Here is a 15284-nt window from a genome sequence, read left to right on the forward strand (position 1 = left end):
ACCCCTCCCCACCTGCCACCTGTCCCCTGCCTCCCCTTCACGTAAAAGCACATATGTTCTATGCTCTCCACCCGTCAACCCACTCTACCAGGCCCTGGGGGCGTCAGGGCTGGCATCCCCGTTTTCCCAGCCAGTATAGTCATAGGAGTTGGGGCCAAGGCCCTGTTCTTACCTCCCCCTTCCCTCCAGGCTCTGCCAGAAAACCCACTGGCCTGACCACAAGGGCCTCTGCCGCCCTGAGAACATTGGCTACCCCTTCCTGGTCAGTGTACCTGCCTCACGGCTCACTTATGCCCGTCTTGCTCAGTTGCTAGAGGGCTATGCCCGGTAAGTGCCCCATGGTTAAATTATGGTGGGATAGGTGAGGGGCAGAGGTGCCGGATGGGCTTGTCAGGATTCTTAACTTGCCTTGCTGCCTGTTATCAGGTATTCTGTGAGCGTATTCCAGCCACCCTTCCAGCCTGGCCGCATGGCCTTGGAGTCCCAGGGCCCTGCCTGCACTACGTTGCTCTCCACCAGTTCCCTGGAGGCTGGGGACAGTGAGAGGGACTCCATTCAGCCACCTGAGCTCCAGCTGGTAACCCCAGTGGCTGAGGGGGACACTGGAGTCACCCGGGCATGGGCAGCCCCTGATCGGGGCCCTGTGCCCAGCACCAGTGGGGTTTCTTCCGAGATGCTGGCCAGTGGGCCCATTGATGTTGGCTCCTTGCCTGCTGGTGAGAGGGTGTCCCGGCCCGAAGGTAAGAGTCGATGAAAGGCTCTGCCATTGGGGGAGGGGAGGTTGGGGAAGCTCGTTTAGGCTCTGGTAGGCAAGGGAGCTCTCGTATGTTCTCTCATAGCTGCTGTGCCCGGGTACCAACACCCAAGTGAAGCCATGAATTCCCACACGTCTCAGTTTCTTATCTATAAAATCGATGCATCCAACCGAGAGCAGCGGCTAGAGGACAAAGGTATCTTGAGGCGTGGGTGGGAGCCATAGGTGGGATGGCCTGGCTGTTCTGCACCGCTACATGACCCTATCTCTGCATCTGTTTCCAGGAGATACCCCATTGGAGCTGGGCGACGACTGCAGCCTAGCCCTTGTCTGGCGGAACAATGAGCGCCTGCCGGAGTTCGTGTTGGTAGCTTCCAAGGAGCTGGAATGTGCGGAGGATCCAGGCTCTGCTGGTGAAGCTGCCCGTGCTGGCCACTTTACTCTGGACCAGTGCCTGAACCTCTTCACGCGGCCTGAGGTGCTGGCACCCGAGGAGGCTTGGTGAGGACAGGGCCGCAGGCAGGTGGTGTGGCAGGGTGCAGTGGAGGTCTGCTGGTCTTGACCCCACCTCTGTCCTCTCTCAGGTACTGCCCGCAGTGCAAACAACACCGTGAGGCCTCCAAGCAGCTGTTGCTGTGGCGCCTGCCAAACGTGCTCATTGTGCAGCTCAAGCGCTTCTCCTTCCGCAGTTTCATCTGGCGCGACAAGATCAACGACTTGGTGGAGTTCCCTGTTCGGTGAGCGATGGGCCCTGGTGACTGTAGGCAGGGCATAGGGACCAGGTAGGCATCCTGGGCATCTGTTAACTGTCTTGCTTCTCTGGCTGGGGCTCAGGAACCTGGACCTGAGCAAGTTCTGCATCGGCCAGAAGGAGGAGCAACTGCCCAGCTACGACCTGTACGCTGTCATCAACCACTACGGAGGCATGATCGGTGGCCACTACACCGCCTGTGCACGTCTGCCCAATGACCGCAGCAGCCAGCGCAGCGACGTGGGTGAGGGCACACGCAGCCAGCTGCATAGGTGGTAGGGGTGGTGGTGCAGGTTATGTTCACACTCTTCCCACCTTGCTATAGGCTGGCGCTTGTTTGATGACAGCACGGTGACAACAGTAGACGAGAGCCAGGTTGTGACGCGTTATGCCTATGTACTCTTCTACCGCCGGCGGAACTCTCCTGTGGAGAGGCCCCCCCGGGCAGGTCACTCTGAGCACCACCCAGACCTAGGCCCTGCAGCTGAGGCTGCTGCCAGCCAGGTGAGGCATGGGGGAGGCTTCGCAGGTTAGTGGGGTGTAACTCACTGATGGGAGGGGGTGGAGCACAACTTCTCCTCCAGCCATAGGCCTCTGCAGCCTTGGAATTCGTGAGTTGCAGATAGGGTTGTGTTACATCAAAGCCTTAGCCAGAGGGATCCCCATTCTGTAGGGACACTGAAGTGCACGCACAACAACATGCTGCCATTGGTGTGCACTTAGGCACCCACATGGCACAGGCCAAGTAGCTGCTCTGAACCTCACTGGGTGTGGTGCCATGAACAGACTGTACCTGACACTCTCCCAGTTCCCAGCTTTCCTCCACATGCTGCCCACATGCCAGCCCACAAACTCTCACTTGTGATCATCCCTGTGTTCTGATGTGCACTCAGGGCCTATCCAGGCTGGCCATGGCCTAGGGTGGCTGTCACCCTCTCTGAGGTGAGCATCTGTCGCCGCTGAGCCATTGGGGTCTTCTGTCTCTTTTACTGACATGGAGTGCCATAGGCCTGGTTGGTGGGCATAGTCACCTCTCTTTTCTGTACTAGTCTCCTCCTTCCTGTCCTCTCCTCCCTTGAACCCTCTACACTCAGACTCAGAGAAATCCCTGCAGAAGACAGTGGTCAGGATCTGGATGTGGATGGGAGAAGCCAGGAGATTACTCGATTGGCAGCCCTCCCCTCCATGAGCCAGTCCCTTCTGTGGTAGGCCCGGGCTAAAAGACTGATGAGCTATCCCCCGCCCACGGGAAGCTGCATGTCGATTGGGAATCTTCTTGAAGCCAAAAGGCTGTTAAGATTCATCTACCCTGGTGCTCTCAGTTTAGACAGTCCTGCGAACGGCCCACTTGGCTCTGCCTGCCAGCTCCCTGCTCCTTGACCTGGGATGTAGGGGTTTAGCACCAGTCACTTTGGGTAGGACTGTCATGGCCAGGGGCCTCCGGGACACTGGGCCTACCCCCACCCCCGCTCCCGCTCCGGCTGCTGATGGCCATTTCCGCACACTGTAGGCTTCCCGGATTTGGCAGGAGCTGGAGGCCGAGGAGGAGCCGGTACCTGAGGGGCCTGCACCCCTGGGTCCCTGGGGGCCCCAAGACTGGGTGGGCCCCCCGCCACGTGGCCCTACCACACCAGATGAGGGCTGCCTCCGGTACTTTGTTCTGGGCACCGTGGCAGCATTGGTGGCCCTCGTGCTCAACGTGTTCTATCCTCTGGTATCCCAGAGTCGCTGGAGATGAGCTCGCCTGCAGGCAGCTGCTGTGAGCTGGCCCACCTGCCTTCCCACCAGGCATGCCTGCCTCTGTGGTGGGGACCAACTCTGGGCTTGGGCCTCAGTGTGTGCATCTGGAGGGAGAAGGTGGGGACTGTGGTTCCTGCAGGGGCAGAGCATCCCAGAGTGGGTATCCGTCCAGCTGTCTGTCCATTCGTCCTGCTGCTCTGACCCTTGGCCTGGGGCTTAGCCCTGCCCAAGCAGCTTCCTGTATTTAAAGTGTTAATAAAGCAAGACTGTTCAGGCCTGATCTCGTCTCTCTGTCTCAATGCCGCTGCTGTCTGCGCCTGCCTTTGGGGCCCTCCCTTGGGTGCCGGGGCTCCGAGCCAGCACCCCTGGGATGCCAGGCAGCATACTGGGCAGCCCCCAACCCCTGTCCTCATATTCTGTTGCAGGGACTAGGCCCTGGCCAGGCCCCCGAGGTGGCCCCCACGCGGACAGCCCCTGAACGCTTCGCCCCCCCTGTGGACCGCCCAGCCCCCACCTACAGCAACATGGAGGAGGTCGATTAGCAGGTCCCTGGCTGGTGGGGGGCCTGGGTTTGGGGACCCCACACAGAGGGCCAGCTCTTTGCCGTTTCTCCTTCTCTAACCCAGAGGACACTGGCTTCATCAATGGCGAGTTGGGGGGTGTGATTTGAGGGTGGGAACCTCACAGTTTGGGACCTCTTGTCAGCTTGAACCCCCCACCAGTGGGCCTTGGCTTCTCCAGCCACCCTCAGTGCTGCGTGATTTGATTCTCAGTTGTACCTTCAATTCTTTCTGACTCGCATTATAAACGTTATAATTTTATTCTAAAAATTGTAATTTTTTTTTTTTTGCATTTTGGAAGTGATTGCTGCTGTTTAAATATATTTTAAAAATAAATGATAAATAAGCATAATTAGTGACTGATGCACCAGGTGCTGTGGCCACCTCCCTTCCCCATCATCTGATCGCGTGCGTGTGTGTGTGTGTGTGTGTATGTGTGTTAAAAGACCCAGAAAGTGCCCTGGTCTGAGGAGAGATGGTGGGTCCCCATCTCAGGCCCTGTGGGTCATGAAGTCCCCTATACCATCAGTTCTCTAGGGCCAGCCTGCTGCCTTTTGGACCCCACTGGTCCTGGGTCTCGTGGAGGCAGCTGTGGTTGGCATCATTGTTAGCATCTCACACCCAAGGGATGGAGCCCATGAAGCTCCAGAAGCTTGACAGAGCAGGTCAGGGGGCACTTGGGGAATCTTCTTCCTCCTTTCCCATTCTCAGGTCTTTCTTAGTTTGAGTACCATCTGGATCCCTCAAGGAAAACACAGCAGGAAAAAATGGGGGGGAGACCCCACCCTCCAAAAGGACCGGCAGAAAGGATCAGAGCTCATCTTGGCTGACTTCCTGTGGAAGAGAGGGTGCTGGGTCCTTCCAGGCCATTTCTTCCCTTGAGTCCCTGAGACCTTGGCTCCGGGCAACTGCCCCAGGCTGCTCACCCACAGTGGGTTTGCAAGCTTGTCTCAGCTTCAGGGCCCTTGTGACTTTGTACACATATAGAGCAAGGACAAATCTTATGAGAAGCCAACCTCCTTGCCTCTTCATGGATAATACTACTGCCCCCTTCTCTCCAATTCTTGGGGTGGGCATCTCCAGCTGGAGGGAGATGGGGAGCAAAGGTACTCATGAGGCCAAGTATTCAGATACACCAGAAAGTATAAGGCAGAGGTGGGACAGGGTCCTGGCAGCCCTGTCGGTCCATCCCCACACCCAAGCCTGTGGGGCCAGTCTTAGAAGAAGCTCATGTGGGCCCTGCTAATACCACTCAGCCTCGGCTGGAGTTAAAGAGTGGTGGTAAGCAGAGGTAGCTCCTGGAGAAGGCTGCCTGAGACCAATGTTGGCTTTTCCCTGTGGGGACAACAGCACAAGTGCCATGTGGGGTTGCTGGCCTGAGAGAGCTGGGTGTGAGACCCTGCAGAAATGGAATTGCCAAGCTGGGAGCTGGTGCTGGCATACTGCTGGAGGGCCTACTAGACATGGGCTGCCACAGGATTGTGATGGTCCTACACCGTGTAGCCCCAAGTGTCGGGCCACTGGTGGCCTATATGTGCCAGATGCACTGATCAGGGGGCTCTGTCTCTGACCGCAGCCCTGCTACTACTGATCCTGCCACATTACCCTCTGGCATCTGTAGAAGGCTGCTGTGTCCATCTGCACTGTGGCCTCTCCTGCTTCTATGTTCACTGTTAGCCTACACTGCAGGGACCTATCCATAGGTCTGGCTGCTGGACCCTGCCTCTTCCCATGCCACAGCTGGCCTTTACTGCCTGCTGCCTTGCTTTTCTCCTTGGTCTTTGTCTTGATTTTCCTGGAAGTAGTGCTCAGGACTCATGCAAGGCAGCCAGCCCTCTGGGCTGGGCCCATACAACTTCATGGTTCTGCTCTATGCAAGTTATAGGACTTCAGAGGACTGGCTGGCCTGCCATTGCCACTTGTGGCATTCTCGGTAGCACTGGTGGAGCTACTGCCTCATCCTGTGACATGGAGCCACAGGGTCCATAGGGTAGATACCCTGAGGCCAGGGAAGGGGGTGCAGGCTCTGACCCCACTGAAGGGGCCATCACCAGGCCTGCAGGACCCAGTGATGGTGTTATAACAAATCCTTCGGCGTTATTAGGTACAGAGGAGACAGTGGCATTGGCAGGCACTCTGCTCATCATAGGCACCTTTGTGGTGGTCTGGGCATCTGCAGCTGTGGACTCAGCACAGGGCTGTTGTGACCATGGCTCTTCTTCTTGGTGACTATCTGTGGCACCACTGCACTGCATCCCCTGATCAGTGCCTGTACCTGGACTTCACTGGGCTGGGCATTAGGCTAGGGCCAAGGGGCCCCAGGGAGGTGGGAAGCCCCAAGACCCTGGACATGGATCCTGATGCACTGTGTGGCGCTGGGCAGAACCTGGCATTTGGTCATCATGTGGGACCCAGATGTAGGCCCAGGAATGGAACTTGGGTCATTAATAGGATATGGGCACAAAGCAGGACACAGACTATTGATACAGACGGTAGTCAGGATTCTGCCCAGTCCTCGAAGGTCCAGGAGTATTGACACCAAAACCTCCAAAAGCCTGAGTTCCAATTCCAAATTTGGGGATATCCTCACCATCTCACCACCAGCAGCTCCAGTTCCATAAAGAAAACAAATGGTATGTTTTGTTTTAGCCTGTTGATTCCCAGCCGATCTTGGAAGTCCAGTGAGAGATGTGGGGAGACCCTCCCCCCGCAAGCACAATAGCCATCATAATGAAGATACTATTTCCTCTGTCCCACTATATCCCAGTTTCAATAAAAAAACATACTGTCAAATGCCTGTAGATGGATTTCAAGGTATGATTTGCTTGTGGTTTTTGTGACATTTACCGGTACATGCTTTGGCAAGCGGAGGTCAGTGTGCCAGGAGATTCTAAACCAAATCATCACACAACTTCTGCGGGGGCCCTCCACCAGCCATTCCGCCCGGTCTCTGCGCTAGAGTATTGACTGGATTTCCAGGGTTTCATTTTGCTCAACTGTTTCCACAACTCCAAAGCTGTGACTTCAGAAACACAGTAGGGACTCACATTTGCTCGCGAGAGGATTGGGGTGGTCCCAAGGTTTCCAGGGCGGAAGGAGAAAACTGGAAGAGCAAAGGGCCGTGCAGACGTCTGCATCCTGCCTAAAGTCCCGTTGCCCTCCACCCTTTCAAGCGACCAGTAGCGCGCAGACGGAAATGAAGCGTCAGGAAAAGCCGGTTTGGCCGCCCTCTGTCCTTTAAATGGCGCCGACAATCCTGGAGAACACCGCCCCCACCCGCCAAGGAAAGACATCATTGGATCTCCCTGGCGCCTTCGCTCTCCTATTGGTTGAGTGGGCTAACGTCAACGTCCTGAATGGCTCCAAAGTTTTCTTTCGGTTTCCGGTGTCCCTGCCATGGCGACTGTGGACTCCGTGTCGCTCTTCACTGGCCTCGGCCTGAGTGAGCACAAGGCTCGCGAGACGCTCAAGAACACAGCTCTGAGCGCGCAGCTGCGCGAGGCGGCGATCCAGGTGCGAACCCCTCTGTTCTTGGCCCGACTGCAGACTGTGGCCTCACGCAGCGCCCGTCCGGTCCCCATCCAGAGCTACCCACCTTGTCTCGCGTACCCCTTTCTCACTGGGCGTGGTGCTTCTCTCCTGATCCCTCTGATCCCAGGCGCAGCAGACCTCGGGCTCCACCATCGACAAGGCTACCGGGACCCTGCTGTATGGCTTAGCCTCCCGACTCAGGGATCCCCGGCGTCTCTCGTTCCTCGTGAGCTACATAGCCAATAAGAAGATCCACACTGAGCCCCAGCTGAGCGGTGAGACCCCCGCCTGTACTGCCACTTCCACCTCCAACCTACAGCCAAGACCTCTTTCTGCCCAGTCCCCCAATATCTCTCTAGATGCCTAGTTCAGTACTCCTCTCTAAATCAGACCTGGCACTGAGGGATGGAGAGGGCTGCTTCTGGTGAGACTGACTGGGGAACTGTGTAGGCCTGAGGAAGAGCCTCTCTCAGACTGCAGGCTTCTCTCCTATGGCTTCAGGGTTTCTCTAGGGTGGTGCAATGCTTAGTCTCCCAGAATGCCAAACTGTAATTGGAGTTTCATGGGATTAGGGCCCAGTCTACTTACTTCTTGGAGCTGACATGCCACAAACTCATCGGCTCTCCTTTCTCAGCTGCCCTTGAGTATGTGCGAAGTCATCCCCTGGATCCCATCGACACCGCGGACTTTGAGCAGGAATGTGGTGTGGGCATCACGGTAACCCCAGAGCAGATTGAAGAGGCTGTGAGTCCTTTCTCAGGCATTGGCTGCCGCCTTAATTCTGACCCTGGAAAGGAGTGGCTTAGCTTCTCCGCCCAGGAAGATCCAGGGTGAAGGTGTGGTTCTGGAGGACACTTCCCTGAACCATATGGTTTGGCTTTTTCTAGGTGGAGGTCGCCATAAATCGCCACCGGCCCCAGCTCTTGGTGGAGCGTTATCATTTCAACATGGGGCTGCTGATGGGTGAGCAGGGCCTGGGGAGGGGAGTATACTGTCCTCTCTTGTCACGCCTTCTCTTCTGGGTATGAGTGAGAGGGCGGAGGGGGGAGGAGTAGGAGCACCTTGAGAAGCGGTCTGGCAGGGCCCCGGCTCTAGTTCCTGAGGTTAGCCAGGACCTTTTCTTGGGAAAGAGGGTGGGAAGTGCCTTCCTTTGCCTTTCTGCAGCTCCTTGTGCCCACGTTTCTAGGAGAGGCTCGAGCTGTGCTCAAGTGGGCGGATGGCAAAATGATCAAGCATGAAGTAGACATGCAGGTGGGTGCCTTCTTGAGCTGAAGCAGGCAAGGACCCTGCTGTGGACAGGGCCTGGAGTCCACTTAGGGATAAACAGGGGTCGGAGGGAGGAGACCCCGTCCCTATTCTGCTGGCAAATAGCGGGCAGCACCTGGGTGGGCAGCCTTGGGCCTCTGCGTTGTGCCTAATTTGGGATGAGTTGCTTTACTCTGAACCTCAGTTCCCTCACCTTGTAAATAGGAGTGATGCGGCCTTCATCTCATTTGAAGATGAGCATCTTTGGGATGCTGGCGTAGAATCACAGAGGGTGATGGCTGATGTAGATTGCTTACCTTGATGCTGGGCCCACAGTTCCTCTCTAAATGGCCGTTTTTGTTACCTGAGCCCACTATGGATGCTCAGGAGGGAAAGAGACCAGCAGGACCATGTGAGGAGCAGAGGTGGGATGGGCTAGGTAGGTTTTTCAGGGCGGTGCTGGCAAACAAGCCAGGAAGCCCTTAGGTGAATGGGGTCAATCAGGGGCTCCTGGAAAGAAAACACTCGTATCTCATGCCTGACTCTGGTCTCTGCTCAGGTCCTCCACCTTTTGGGTCCCAAGACAGAGACTGATCTGGAGAAGAAGCCCAAGGTGGGGCTGAGCATGGTTCTGCGCCCCTGGGGATGAGGTGGTGAAACCTTAGGCTGGGGAAGGGAGTGTTTGACCCCAGTAATCCCAAAACCCTGCCCAGGATAGACCCTTACCCAACTTCTGGGCTTCTCGCAGGTGGCAAAGGCTCGAGTGGAAGAAACAGACCGGAGGACAGCAAAGGATGTGGTGGAGAACGGTGAGAGACTTGAGACTCCTGTCCCATTGAACTCCCTGACTTCTGGGGTTTCCACCTGTTGGGTCCTTACTGCTTTGTCCCCTCAGGCCATTGGCTTGCACAACACCCTACCTTGTGCTGTAAGACTGGAAGTCCTGGTGTTTACTTTGTTCCCTTTACCCAGAGACTGGCCTGAGAAGTCTGGCTGTGTATCTCTTGTCTCTGGGGTTGGGGTAAGAGGGGCCTGCTTGGTTCTGTTCTGGTTGCAGGATATTAGTACCGACAGGCACCTTCCTGAGCTGGATGTGGTAGCTGTGTCCAGAGGATAAGTTTTCCTTGGTCTCTTCTCTGCAGGCGAAGCTGCTGGCCAGACCCTGTCTCTGATGGAGCAGCTCCGAGGGGAGGCGCTGAAGTTCCACAAGCCTGGTGAGCAGGCAGGGCAAAATTCTGGGGAGGGCTGGATCTTGACAGCAACTCTTGCAGCCAGGCCCCTGGGATGGGGATCCTTGGCTTGTAGCCTGGTCCTCAGACTCGTTCTGGTCCTGGTAGGTGAGAACTACAAGACTCCAGGCTATGTGACCACTCCACATACCATGGATCTACTGAAGCAGCACCTGGAGATCACTGGGGGACAGGTGTGTAGGAGTATGGCCAGGCAGGCTAGTGCTATCAGCACTTGCACAGGAGCCTGGGCTGCCTCCATACTGCCCCGTCTCACCTATCACCATGGCCTTCCTGAGAAAGGGCATCTGTTCCTTTAGGGTAGTCTGAGCTCTAACCTAATTCCTCTGCTTCCATTCTTCCCATCTCAGGTACGTACCCGGTTCCCACCAGAACCCAATGGAATCCTGCATATTGGACATGCTAAAGCCATCAATTTCAACTTTGGCTATGCCAAGGTGAGTGTGTGTCTGGGAACCTGGCAAGCAGGGTGATCACTTGTTCCCATGACTGGATACCAGAGAGGTGTCCTGCCTTCCCGCCTGCTCCAATAATATGCCCAGAGAAGACAGAGGCCATGGAGGGGAATCACAAATGTTACAGATACCTAGGAATCCACTTACCTAGGAATGGGCTTATTGGGAAGAAGCTCTGAAGTGAGGCTATGAGTCCAAATTTGAGGGAATGTCCGGTGCAACCTCTCTTAGATCCATGTTGATATAGGAGGTGCCTTGTTTGAGGCATTTAGATACAGGAAGATGAGTGCAACTCCTGAAGATGTTTCCAGTTCTGACATGGGAAAGCTCTGAGAATGGCCTAGTTTGATGAACAAAACTATGGGATCTGATGACGTGAGAGCTCACAGATACTGCGACTCTTTTAGGCCAACAATGGGATCTGTTTTCTACGCTTTGATGACACCAACCCTGAGAAGGAGGAAGCGAGGTTCTTCACTGCCATCTGCGACATGGTGGCCTGGCTGGGTATGGGCTGGGAAGGCGTGGGCAGAGTTGGTGGTCAGTGGGCCTCTCCTTGGGCCATGGTCAGCCACTGGGTGTCCCTGGTTGGTTGTGCATACAATATATGTGTCATTCTGCCCCAGGTTACACACCTTATAAGGTGACATATGCCTCTGACTACTTTGATCAGCTGTATGCCTGGGCTGTAGAGCTCATCCACAGGTGAGACCAGGGCATGATGTGGAGCCAGGCAGCCTGACCAGGACAGCTATGCTGGGTGCTCACACCCTTTCCCCATAGGGGCCAGGCCTATGTGTGCCACCAGCGAGGAGAGGAGCTCAAAGGCCACAATCCGCTGCCGTCTCCCTGGAGAGACCGTCCCATAGAGGAATCACTGCTGCTCTTCGAGGTGGGGTTCTGGAGGGGCAGATGGGTCTGGGTGGGCCAGGATGCTGAACATGAGATGCCCCTGTGCTGAGAGGCAGCCTGAGCCCTTGCTCCCCTCAGGCAATGCGCAAGGGCAAGTTTGCGGAGGGTGAGGCCACACTGCGAATGAAGCTGGTGATGGAGGATGGCAAGATGGACCCTGTAGCCTATCGAGTCAAGTATACTCCACACCACCGCACAGGGGATACCTGGTGGGTATGGGCATGGGGTGGGTTGGTGGGCCATGGGTAGGGCAGAGTTGGTCTGGATGGTGGGGCCCACTGCCTATGCCCCACAGGTGCATCTACCCCACCTATGACTACACACATTGCCTCTGCGACTCCATTGAGCACATCACCCACTCACTCTGCACCAAGGAATTCCAGGCCCGGTGAGGGATCTGGGCCCATGCGGTGGGTAGGGTCAGTGGGATTCCAACAGCCCTTCCTGTGGTCTCTGCCTGGTCTGAAGTCCTGACTTTACCCTCTCACCCCAGACGTTCTTCCTACTTCTGGCTGTGCAATGTGCTGGATGTCTATTGCCCTGTGCAGTGGGAGTACGGCCGCCTTAACCTACATTATGCCGTTGTCTCTAAGAGGAAGATTCTCCAGCTTGTGGCAGCTGGTGCTGTGCGGTAGGTGTGGTTATGGTTTGGCTCATCAAGGGTTGGTGGTACTAGTGGCATGTGCTGCCAAAGGCCTTCTTACTACCTCCTTGCCCACAGGGACTGGGACGACCCACGGCTCTTCACGCTCACAGCCCTACGACGGCGCGGCTTCCCACCTGAGGCCATCAACAACTTCTGTGCTCGGGTATGGCCCAGTGGGCTGGGTGGACAGGTGGGGGCTGAGCACGGCAGTCTGTGGTTGTGGCTGTGACTGATGCTGACCTTTCCTCTTAGGTGGGAGTGACAGTGGCACAGACCACAATGGAGCCACATCTGCTAGAAGCCTGTGTGCGTGATGTGCTGAATGACACAGCCCCGCGGGCCATGGCTGTGCTGGAGCCATTACAGGTCATCATCACCAACTTTCCTGCTGCCAAGGTTGGTCTGCCTCAATATGTGTGTGTGCATGTGGTGTATCTGTTGGGGTGGGGGGTGTCCTAGTCCCTAGTGTGACTCAAACCCTAATGTGACCCATCTCTTTGTATAGTCCTTGGACATTCAGGTGCCCAACTTCCCAGCTGATGAGACCAAGGGCTTCCATCAGGTTCCCTTTGGATCCATTGTCTTCATCGAGAGGACTGACTTCAAGGAGGTGAATGGGAGCGTGAAGGGTCCTATTTGCTGTTGAGCCCAGTCCTGTAGTCCATCTACTTCCTGCTTCAGACCAACCAACCCCTGCCAGACATAGGGGTGAGGCAGGGAAGCCTCTTGTAACTTTCCGACCCTTGCAGCCTCTTGTGTCCACCCTACTTCCTACTTCTAGGAGCCAGAGCCAGGCTATAAGCGCCTGGCATGGGGCCAGTCTGTGGGCCTGAGGCATACAGGCTACGTCATTGAGCTGCAGCATGTTGTCAAGGTGAGAGCCAGCTGCAGCCTTCCTACCTCAGTGCCTGCCGGGGCAAGGATCTGGGTGCAGCCTGCAGTCCTGGTAGTGGACCCCAGGTCTGATTGCAGGCTTCTTCCCCTTGACTTTCAGGGCCCCAGTGGTTGTGTGGAAAGCTTGGAGGTGACCTGCAGACGGGCAGATGCTGGAGAAAAGCCCAAGGCCTTTATTCACTGGGTGTCACAGCCTCTGACATGTGAGATTCGCCTCTACGAGCGGCTGTGAGTGAACAGAGCAGGGGTGGGGTCAGGCACAAGATGGGCATTGTCTGCTGTTGCTGCCTAGCTGAAGTCTGTCTGACCTTCACTCTGGCTGCAGATTTCAGCACAAGAACCCTGAAGATCCTACCGAGGTGCCTGGTGGATTCTTAAGTGACCTGAACCTGGTAGGCTCATGGGGTATAGGGTGGGGATGGTGGGCCTCCCTGACTGGATGGCCATCTGAGTTCCCTGCCCGCAGGCATCACTACAAGTGGTAGAGTCAGCATTAGTGGACTGTTCTGTGGCCCTGGCAAAGCCCTTCGACAAGTTCCAGTTTGAGCGGCTTGGCTACTTCTCCGTGGATCCAGACAGCCACCAAGGACAGGTGCCTGAATTTACCTGTCTGACCTTTCCACAACAGTGATAGGGGCAGTTGTCATTTACTGTGCCAAGTGCTTTGCCTACATTTCCTTAGTTAATCCTCACCACCTGAGGTGGCATTCATGTTCTATTAATAAGGAAACAGGCTCAGAGGTTAAGCCCATGCACAAAATTTTGTATGGACCCTGTCTTCCTTATTCTTTTAAGGTAGAGGGCAGGCCTAGGGGTTTTATAATCCTTACAAAATGGAGGCCCAGAGCCATTCAGTCTCTTATCCAAAATCATAAAGTTACTGAGAACCTGAGTCTCCTGACTCTCAGCTCCTCTTGGATGAATGAGGTGAGGATAGCAGTGGGGTGTCTGTGGTGAGACCCACCCTGGCCTCCTGGCCTGGTTCTGGCTTGGTGGTCATTCTTCGCCCTCTGCCCTTCAGCTTGTCTTCAACCGGACCGTCACACTGAAGGAGGACCCAGGAAAGCTGTGATCTGGAAGCCCTGTGGACTTACCTCATCCTTTGAGAGGCTAGGGGAACCCAGACTTCATGTCAATAAAGAATAGCCAAATCCCCCTGGAGTCTGTGTTACCTGTCTGCCCTCCCAGCGCCTGAGTGCCTTAGAGACATGCTGGGGGTAGGGGTTGGGGGAGGGAATGATGCACTGCACACACAACTGTACTTACAGCCTTGAACCCACTGGTGCACTTATTGGTGCTCAAGGGCAGGAGCCTGGGTCTGATAAGGTATCCTCTGCATCTGGTCTGAGGGAATGGTGGGCCCTGGGGTGATGCTCCACTGGTTAGGAGCCCTGTGCCAGAGGGATCTGGAAAGTTTGTGGCTGTCCATGTGCCTAGTAGATGAAGAGAGGTCAGGCTCCCTGTCCAATTATTCAGCAAATAATGATAGAGCGCCTAGCACGTGCCAGGCACAGTGATATGAGGAAGACAGGGAATGACCAGGCACTGTGCAGGAGAGGTCTCCCTGGGGCCTGTAGAAGGCTAGAGGAGGAGGTTCTTGGCCCAGTCTGGGTTTCAGAAGACTACTCTCAGGAAGTGACCCGAGGGTAAACCTGAAGGACTAGGGGTAGTTCGCTAGGGCAGGAGGAACAAATGCAAAGACTCAGAGGCCCTTCAAAAGAGCATTGCAGACTGGTTGCCCTCTAGGGAAGTGTGGCCTACTGCAGAGGCCCACAAGAGGGTGCCTGCAGCTTTAACACCCTCCACATTTTCCCTGTATACAAACACCAGGCTACCAGAGGCCCGCTTTAAGGTGGACTGGGTTGTGGAAGGATGAATTAGACAGAATGGGGGGTGGCCGTAAGGAGGGTCCCAGATGCTAGAGACACGAGAGAAGAGTACCCTGGGGGGCGTCCCAGGTGAGGCTGCGGCTGGAGGCGAAAAGCCTAAGTCAGAGCCGTGAGGACCACCTTAAGCGAGAGGCCGGGCCCCGCCCCGTGTGGGGCTGCGCGACCTAAGGAGGCCCAGGTAGGCGGCAGAAGGTGGGTCCAGAGAGCAAGCCTCAAGCCCCAGCCTGCTTGGACTCCAAAGCTAGGCGGATCTCAGGTCCTGGCTCCACCCCGCATGGAGGGGCGTTCGAGGGCGGCGCGCTCCGCCCTATATCCCTCTCCTTTCCGCTACTGCAGCCGGAGGCCCGGCCTACCTGCAAGGCAGAAGCGTTCCCTTTAAGTCTAGCCAGGAGGCAGACTCATATCTCGCGGGATCCAACATTGAGATTATCGCGAGAGGGGCATTCGGCACCCATTGGCTGTGAGGGTTGAATGTAAGATGGCGCCCAGGGAGCTGTGAGGGGAAAATCCTGTCGGTCTTGGAGCGGCGACGGCAGAACCGGGGCCCCGAACGGTGCAGCGGGGCCGGCGGGTAGAGCGGCGGCGGCGGCGGCGGCGGCGACGTCGCCGGGTGAGGGCTCCAGTGAGGGCAGGGATGCGGGGAGGCTGCGGGCCTGA

At 56.2% G+C, this 15284-nt stretch overlaps 3 protein-coding genes across 3 annotated transcripts in view; all 3 read left to right on the forward strand.

Moving 5' to 3' along the window:
• USP19 (ubiquitin specific peptidase 19) overlaps window positions 1–4016 on the forward strand; it is an 11385-nt gene extending 7369 nt beyond the window's left edge. Inside the window, exons 20-27 of the mRNA XM_019634324.1 lie at window positions 149–327; window positions 427–740; window positions 840–950; window positions 1039–1255; window positions 1339–1491; window positions 1589–1749; window positions 1831–2009; window positions 3671–4016. Of these exons, the coding sequence (XP_019489869.1) occupies window positions 149–327; window positions 427–740; window positions 840–950; window positions 1039–1255; window positions 1339–1491; window positions 1589–1749; window positions 1831–2009; window positions 3671–3787 (1431 nt within the window). The 3' untranslated portion in view covers window positions 3788–4016. The remainder of the gene's footprint in view (window positions 1–148; window positions 328–426; window positions 741–839; window positions 951–1038; window positions 1256–1338; window positions 1492–1588; window positions 1750–1830; window positions 2010–3670) is intronic.
• A 2702-nt stretch (window positions 4017–6718) lies between these two features.
• On the forward strand, window positions 6719–13899 carry QARS1 (glutaminyl-tRNA synthetase 1). The gene is made up of 24 exons (XM_019630325.1): window positions 6719–7318; window positions 7464–7611; window positions 7971–8080; window positions 8224–8299; window positions 8523–8587; window positions 9141–9194; window positions 9330–9390; window positions 9724–9795; window positions 9919–10004; window positions 10182–10268; window positions 10694–10793; window positions 10913–10991; window positions 11070–11178; window positions 11277–11407; window positions 11494–11586; window positions 11692–11829; window positions 11920–12007; window positions 12097–12240; window positions 12350–12454; window positions 12626–12718; window positions 12839–12966; window positions 13064–13130; window positions 13205–13330; window positions 13760–13899. The coding sequence occupies exons 1-24, from the start codon at window positions 7202–7204 to the stop codon at window positions 13808–13810; spliced, it is 2328 nt and encodes a 775-aa protein (XP_019485870.1). The 5' UTR covers window positions 6719–7201; the 3' UTR covers window positions 13811–13899.
• An 884-nt stretch (window positions 13900–14783) lies between these two features.
• The window catches only part of QRICH1 (glutamine rich 1), a 41327-nt gene continuing 40826 nt past the window's right edge, over window positions 14784–15284 (forward strand). Inside the window, exon 1 of the mRNA XM_019633494.1 lies at window positions 14784–15237. The gene's annotated coding sequence lies outside the window, so the exon portion shown is untranslated. The remainder of the gene's footprint in view (window positions 15238–15284) is intronic.

Source organism: Hipposideros armiger, unplaced genomic scaffold, assembly GCF_001890085.2.
Source record: "Hipposideros armiger isolate ML-2016 unplaced genomic scaffold, ASM189008v1 scaffold_18, whole genome shotgun sequence".
NCBI lineage: Eukaryota > Metazoa > Chordata > Mammalia > Chiroptera > Hipposideridae > Hipposideros > Hipposideros armiger.

Excerpts from the sequence above, each read along its gene's own strand:
- QARS1 (XM_019630325.1), top strand. The coding sequence starts at position 7,202 with ATGGCGACTGTGGACTCCGTGTCGCTCTTCACTGGCCTCGGCCTGAGT. Across the intron at positions 10,794-10,912 it reads CGACATGGTGGCCTGGCTGG|GTTACACACCTTATAAGGTG; the intron begins GTATGGGCTGGG and ends ATTCTGCCCCAG. Across the intron at positions 10,992-11,069 it reads GCTGTAGAGCTCATCCACAG|GGGCCAGGCCTATGTGTGCC; the intron begins GTGAGACCAGGG and ends CTTTCCCCATAG.